Raw genomic sequence first — 8,316 nt, 5'->3', positions numbered from 1 at the left:
GCAAAAAAAACTGATTAAGGGACTGGAGCACTTCGCTTATGGGGAAGGGCTAAGGGGGTTGTGCCTGTCCAGTTTCAAGAAGAGATGACTGAGAGGAACCTCATTAATGTATACAAGTATGTGAATGTGAGGTGCCAAAAGGATGGAGCCAGACTCTTCTCACTTGTGGAAACCAACAACACAAGAGGAAACAGGCGAAATCTGATGCACAGGAAGTTCCACCTGAATACAAGGAAGAACTTCTTCACTATGCGAGTCACTGTGCACTGGAACAGATTGCCCAGAGAGGTCATGAATTCTCCAACACTGGGCATATTCAAGAACCATCTGGATGCAATCCTGTGCCAGGTACTCTAGGATGGCCCTGCTGGAGTAGGGAGGCTGGACCACATGACTCGCCGTGGTGCCTTCCAACCTAACTGATTCTGTGATGGATTGACCAGCCTGTTCACACATGAAATCCCAAGATGTAACAGCTCTCTACGCCTGCCCAACTCCTCCCATACACGCAGCCACCCCAGGCATCAATCCCTTTAGAACATGTTCCTGTGCAGCATCCTGGTTAGCTGTTTAACCTTATGAATAATGATCAAAATTGGGATCACATGACCCGTCTGATTATATCAGGAAGCCATTACATCAAGGCTATAATAAAGCTACCCTGGAGGAGAGGATGGGATAGTTGCCATTTTTGCCCTCTCTTCACAAAATGTCTCTCAGAGGAGAAGAGTGGAAAGGTATAACTGCAAGTTTTATCTATGAGATGGTTCGTGGAGTATTGGGACACCCACAATCTAAGACCCAAATACCAGATTAGGGTGAAGGCCAGTGATTTTGTCATAGCTCTCCCAAGCAAAGGAATGCAAAGTGATAAACAGCACACAAACCAGCAAAATTTGAGAACAGTCATGAATGATCCTTGGAGGCTATAATACAGCTGGAAAGGAATCCATCTGAATATTCAAGGCAACAAACAACTTGCCTTGAACATGCAGCAAAGCAAACATGCAGCTTCATGACCTACAAGTCACTCAAATAACAACTCAACTGAACAAGTGTAAGAGTTGCCAGAAAAGACTGTTGGGTGCCCAGTAAGCATACACAGCTGCCCTCTCACTTCTCTTCTTTCTCCCCTCCCTCTCCCACAATGGGATGGAGGAAGAGCAAAGGAAGAGTGAAAGCAATAAAATTTGTGTGTCAAGATAGAAATTGTTCAGTAAGTGAAGGTAAAGTGGAAGACAGAAAGAAAATAAAACAAAACAAATGATGCAAAGGTCTATCATGTACCAAGGCTGACTGAAGCTCAGCCATTTCCCAAGCAAGGTATAGCTAATCTCCCTTAACCTCCTCCTCTCCCCTTCTATTGCTGAGCATGATGTTAAATGGCACGAAATATCTCTTTGGGTAGTTCAGATCGTCTGCTTGGTTGTGTCTATGTGCGTATCTCCAATCATTTGTGCACCCACCAATCTATTCACCAGGCATGCAGAAGGGAACAGAGAAGGCCTAATGCTGTGCACACACTGTTCAGCAAGACATAAAACATTAGTCTGCTATCAGCATTGTATTGGTCACAAATTTAAGACACAGTACCCTATGAACTGCTATAAAGAAAACTAACTCCATCTCAGCCAGACCTAGGACACCAGCACAGCTAAGGTCAAATATCTAACAGATAAAACAGCTCAGCCCCATAGAGTAATCTTGAAACTGCCTAGCCAAAATGTAACATTACTTATCTCTGTCATCACTGCATAGACATGACTGTCCATGCAATTATCCATTAAAATAAAGCTATGTCCCAGAGATTAAGCAAACAAAATGATACAAAATTGTAAATTAAATTGTCACATTAAGTACGGGTGAGAGTTTTATACCTATTTCAAAATGGAATTCAAGTTTTGGCAGATTGCTTTTTCACTCAGTTATTTAAATTATCAACATAATTAAATACCTGGCATTTCTTTAGTTCCCCCTTTCGCTGCAGAATTGTGACATGGTGTGGCTGTTCGCTGGTCTCAGTCCCGGGGTCAGTCTCCTGGATGGTGAGAGCTTCCTTCCTTACTTTCTGTGCCATGGTGATCCAGCTCTGCAACCTGTCCTGCTGACTTCTTCTTAAGCTAACATCATCATTCAAATTAGCCAGAAACAGGAAGGCCTCATCGACACAATTTCTGTAACTGGAACACTGAACCTGTAGGCGGGTGAGCTGATCCTCAAGTGAAGTGATACGAGCTCTTTCTTCAGTTAGGCCATGTGAACACTGATTACTGGCCTGCTGGTTCTGCAAAGCTTCCCGAAGCAATCTGATTTCAAGTTCCATTTCATCAATGCAGTCCTTTTCGGGGTTGTAATTTACAACTGGTTTATTTCTGATGTTTTTGGCTTTGCTGGCATATCTCAGGGAATTTAAAGATTCATCAGATTCTGATGAGGATGGACTTATACATGTTATCATGACAGTCTTGGCATTTCCTCCAAGGGAGTCTTTCAGAATACGAGTGATTTTAGAATCCCTGTATGGAATATGTACATTTTTCCTTTTTGGGTCTCCCAGGGCAGTGATGACATTTCCCAAGGCTAGGAGGCCACAATTGATCTGAATTGATTCTTTGAAGTGTTCACCAGTATTTCCAGTCTTTGCAAACCTCTCTGATCCTGCCAAATCCACAAAATGCATCTTTGAAGTAATCACCTGGGCTGATTTCCAAGATGCATCCTGTGCAGCATCAGTATTTTCTGGAGACCCTGCAGACTGTTTCTGACAAATACTGATGGTAAAAATGGCATGAGATCGACTAGAGTGCTCATTCATCCGTGTTGTGCCTTTGTGACGAGCTGCACTGCCACTTTCCAGCAGGCTTATCACTTCATCTGCACATTCTACTTGGAATTCCTTCGCACCAACAATCACTTCAAACAGCAAACCATGTGAAAGTAAGAATAATTCAATTAATTTTAAACTCTCCAGTAAAAGTTTAAAGCAATAAATATAAACATATATTAGAGAAACATACAATCCTGCATTATTATGAGGTCACAGAGTATAGCTATAGATAAAGAAGACAGCAATATGTGAAAAGCATGAGGTACAACATATCTGACCTCTGCAGATATTTAATATATGGGTGTATTGTGTCACAGCAACTGAAACAATATCTTAGACACAATACACAACTCATTTACACATTGCACATTGCCCTATGCAATCTCCGATCTAGTGCTAGCCAGAAAAAGTATGAGCAAAGTCAGATCAAAGGATACTTTGCCAGTTAAAACAAAAGGCTAAAACCAATGAAGATTTTAGAAAAAATTATTCCCAGCCTATGGTAAGAACAGTATTTCTATTCTATATAGCTCAGATAACTGGGCTTTTTTGACAGGCATCTGTTAGTAATGTAATGATGTGGAAGTGTACTTCTACCAAATACTCCTACCAAGAATACTTTTTTCATATTTTTCCTTTAATGAAGGATGGAAAATATCCTAGCACAATCTACTGAAGCTGACTCAAACTGTACTGAAGAAAAGAAATAGTTTAAAACATTTACATTGCTGACAGGGATCTAAACCCAAAACTGCTTCAAATTGGCTAAACTGAGTTTATATTGTGAAACTTTTTTTTCTTAGTATTAGTAATGAGTAAGAGAAGGCAAGAATAACTTTCAGGAGAAGGCAAGAGTAACTTGGGCACACAATTGAAACCCAACATGCCAGATTTTAGGGCTGAAATCCTACCTGTATTTCCCTTCTCATCTTCTCGTATATGCAGTTCTTTCACAGAGGTCTCCAACTCCAACAAATCTCGAAGTTTTTCCTTGTGAATCTCTATATAAGATACTTTCACACGGAACTTAATATTAGGGCTTTCAGAAATATGATGAAATAATTCCTGAATAGCACGTGGGATTATGCCCTTTTCATCCACTGCAACTGATGCTGAAATACAAGCACAGATGCCACAGAAGCTTGCAGTCATTCTGCCACATTGATTACAAAGACTGAAAATTAAGGTAAATCTGTGAGATTTGGTACTTAACACACTAAGGAATCGGAAGAACTCAGTGTGCTCAAGGATTTTTGTAAATATTTGTTTTTTTCTGGGGCTCACAATATTTGTTTGTATCCAATTAAAGGCATTCAGAGTTAAGTTCTAAATTACATAATGTTGTAGTCATGAAACATATAAAAATATGCAGTCTCCTTTAAAACTATACTCCTCAGAGTACAGATTTCTTCTTTATCCTTACTCATTATGGTCGGCAATGACATCTCAAGGGTTTGAGAAACTATAAATTCTATTTAAATAAATCAAAAATCAGTAATTTGATGAGACAAGATTTCTGACCAACATTTACAGTAACTTTCCTATTTTTTCAGTACAGACAAGGAATACAAATGCCAAACTCTAGTTTTATTTTTTAAATATTCAACATAGGACAATGCTTCCATAAATAAGCTGTGTTCTTTATCTAAGAGATAGGAACTTACTGCTTTGTCCGTGAGAGGATGCCAAGAATCTCTTTTACAAAAACACTAAAGGGTTGCTCACGTCTAACTATCAATTTAGTAAATCTATGTATAAAACTAAAATTGCTGAGCTATGAACAGCCCTAGATTGGCCAGCAGGAGTAAGGATGTGATTGTCCCTCTGTACTCAGCACTGGTGAGGCCACACCTCAATGGAGTTGGTTAAGAGAGCAGCTGAGGGAGTTGGGTTTCTTTAGCCTGGAGAAAAGGACACACGGGAGAGACCTTATCACTCTCTACAACTACCTGAAAGGAGGTTGTGGCCAAGTGGCATCAGCCTCTTCTTCCAGATAACAAGTGTCATGACAAGAGGAAATGGCCTCAAGTTGCACCAGAGGAGGTTTAGATTGGATATGAAAAATTTCATCATGGAAAGGGTGGTCAAACACTGGATCAGGTCACTCAGGGAAGTGGCTGAGTCATCATTCCTGGAGGGATTTAAAAGTCATACGGATGTGGCACTTAGGGACATGGTTTAGTGGCAGACTTGGCAATGCTGCTTTAATGGTCGGACCTTATTGTCCTAAGGGTCTTTTCCAGCCTAAATGATTCTGTGACTCTAGATGAAAGGAAGATTTTGATACCTATCAAAAGATTTAGAATAATCTATTTATATTCATTTGGAAGAATTAAATAATAAATTTCTTTGATGTCACAGGAGAAAAAAACCAACAAAACATCAAACCCAACATAGACTGAGCAAGCAAACAATTGCCTAATGCAGACATTTTCAAGGTAGGATAAAGGTAGCAAAAATATGTAAAAGACTATTTCAGAAAGAAATTCTAGTTTATGTTGCATGTTAAGATGGGGAATGTGAAAGAGCACTTTATAAATTATTTTTTTCTTTGATACTTTTGGTATAGCATAATATATGGAGAAGGTTTTAGAGCAGTTTCATTATCACATAAACTTTGGAAGCTTTTCCTTTACCTAAACCTTTTTTTCATTAGCCCTTAAAATTATTCAGCATCATTTCCTATGCAATAAATATTCAACTTGCACAGACACAGTGTTCACCAATTTAAAAAAAACCCCAAAGTTCCTATAACTTACCAATGGGGTCACTGCCAATGGTGTAAGTCTTCCCAGAACCTGTCTGTCCGTACGCAAACACTGTAGCATTGTATCCCTCAATCAAAGACACCAGAAGAGGCTTAATGCAGACAGTATAGACTTCTTCTTGGGTTGAGCTTTTGCTGAATACAAAATCAAAAGTGAAGACATGGCCCTTTCCAATGATGATTTGGTTTGCATTTGGGACTAATCTGACACAATCTCGGTGGTTGTGAAGTATTTCTTTGGAAAGCAGAGGTCTGACTCGAACTGCAACTTTCACTGGGATCTCCTCCATTCCAGACTCCACAGCTGTGCTTCCCATAGTGTTCACACAGTCAAAAAGAAACCTGTCGCCACTCCCGTGTTCACCTCAGTCACAGCTGGCTGCAAATAAGAAAAGAAGTTTTCCATGTCATATAATAAGAATTTTCTGAAGTAGAAAGTTGACATTTCCTAAAGATTACATCAAGCACCATTACAATCTTAAAAAGTACCTGATATAAAAGCAGCTATATTAATAACTGTTTAATCAATTAATAAATTAATTTTGCCTCTACTAATTTCCAAGGTAGCAGACTTAGGTCTGAAAGTTGCCCAATTTCCTATTTAAACAATGCAGCCATGTGGAGGAACAATATCATAAGGATTGTTAACAAACACTGTTGATAAAGCAAACACAATGAATCCTCTCATTTTCTTATTCTAGCATTCACACTGTATAAGCAACATAAATCCATCAAACAAAACCTGTATAGAATCATAAAACTTTAGGAGTTGAAATGGACCTTACAGATCATCTAGTTCTAACCCCCTGCCATGGGCAGGGACACCTCCCCACTAGACCAGGGTGCTCAAGGCTTCATCCAGCCTGGCTTTGAACATTGCCAGGGCTGGGGCACCCGCACCTTCCCTGGGCAACCTGTTCCAGTCCTCCTAGGAAAAAACTTTTTCCTAATATCTAACCTAAATTTCCCCTCTTTCAATCTGTACCACTGCCCCTGGTCCTGTCACTGCAGCTCCAAACAAAGAGTCCCTCTCCAGCTCCACTGTAACCCTGCTAAGGCCTGGCCAGCTGAGGAGCTGTAACTTGAGCAACAGTTACAGGAATGCTTAAGCAATCAAAACAAGATACACAAAGTAGGTCTGCTGACCTTGTTTCTATTTTCACGCATTCCTGTGTCTTCAATCCAGCACTTTATAATGGTCTTATTTTCTCCTGCTGCCAGGGTTTTTAGGTCTGGTTTAGTTTTACTGTCTTACAGACAAGTCATTTTGCTAACAAGCTACAAGAGTGCTGTTATTTAGATTCTCATATATACTATGCAATCCTTGCTGTCAGTTTCTCAGGATGTAAGAGCAGGATGCAGCTTAAGCTTGTAACCTATCATAAGTAAGAACTGTACGTATCGACAAGCAGAGCAGTCAGTCACAAGTTGTGTGATCAGTTTGTAGCTGCACGTACGGGAGACTTTATACTATAAATATTGTTAGGTGCCCAAAATAAAGTATATTCTGGGTGGGCTAAAGATTTAGTTAAAATAAGGTTAATTATTTTGCTTACTATATGTTTATTGTTGATGTTGATACCATGTGTTTTAAGAATAATTTCTGGAAGGACTAGTAAAACTGTGAAGCAAGTCTGGATTGCTCAAAAACAAATGGGGGATTTGTGGGAGAATTTCTGATTGCTAATGGACATGTGAGCAATCCAGCCTTGCTAGCAGGGCCTGAGCAAGCTGCAAGCTAAGCTGCTCAAGGACACAGCTGCAGCTGGAATGTGAGAAAGGAGGTAGCGAGATAAGCAGCTCCTGGCTGTGGGATGCAGAAGCTGAAGATACTTAGGAGTGGAGAATAAGGGTTAAGCATCTTATGACTGATATGTTAACAACCAATTATGTTGTGTGTAAGGTGGCTAGTAATAGTAGTTAACCAATGACTAGTGGACGCTTATAATAGGTGTGTATAAAAGAATCACTTTTGTAAAGAATAAAGTCAGTCACGAGACATTCACGAAGATAATATTGGCGTCGCCTCTTTGTACATGAACTCCTGCACAACCCCTTCAGATACTGGAAGGCTGCTCTGAGGTCTCCATGCAACCTCCTCTTTTCTGGGCTGAACAGCCCCAAGTGTATGTATATGCATGTGTTTTAAAAGCCCCTTCCATTTATGAAGCACCAAACACTTCTAACTCGACAAACCCAGAGAAAGCAGTGGTGTTGCCTACAAAGGAAGAGTGATTTTAAATGTACCTATTACTACACATAAAACATTCCTCTGATTTTAATATGCATCTTTAAGTACATATGTAGCTATTTTTTATTCATTATAATGTTAGCAAACATGGTTCCTTATCCTGCTGACTCTGTATTCATTCTTACAGCACAAGCACAGTGCAGCAGCACACCTGTAAATACTCAGGATCAGCCTTTCTTTATCATCAGAATTCAAAAACCCTCATGGGTACTACAGGTCCCCAAAACATATTTTTTACTGTTGTTGCTAATTCTAGGAATCTTTGCTGTGCAAGGCAAAGCTTGCTGAACTCCCTGACTGCTAACCTCACGCACGTTGCCTTGAAAAACACTGTACTGCCGAGCTGGCAGAACTCAGCACCTCAGCACCCTGAATTCAAGGTCGTTGAAAACTCAACAGCTTTAAACAGCTGCTGTCTTGTGGCTGTAAAGAGAAGAGATTTTGCAATTAATTTTACTCCATTTATTTTGA

At 39.9% G+C, this 8,316-nt stretch overlaps 1 protein-coding gene across 1 annotated transcript in view; it reads right to left on the bottom strand.

Moving 5' to 3' along the window:
• The window catches only part of KIF27 (kinesin family member 27), a 23,350-nt gene extending 17,460 nt beyond the window's left edge, over positions 1–5,890 (bottom strand). Inside the window, 3 exon segments of the mRNA XM_009080530.1 lie at positions 1,955–2,913; positions 3,739–3,939; positions 5,587–5,890. Of these exon segments, the coding sequence (XP_009078778.1) occupies positions 1,955–2,913; positions 3,739–3,939; positions 5,587–5,884 (1,458 nt within the window). The 5' untranslated portion in view covers positions 5,885–5,890.
• Between the last annotated feature and the right edge of the window lie 2,426 nt (positions 5,891–8,316).

Source organism: Acanthisitta chloris, unplaced genomic scaffold (assembly GCF_000695815.1).
Source record: "Acanthisitta chloris isolate BGI_N310 unplaced genomic scaffold, ASM69581v1 scaffold878, whole genome shotgun sequence".
Lineage (NCBI taxonomy): Eukaryota > Metazoa > Chordata > Aves > Passeriformes > Acanthisittidae > Acanthisitta > Acanthisitta chloris.
Note: the sequence above shows the minus strand (reverse complement) of the source record. Positions and strands in the feature narration are given on the sequence as shown.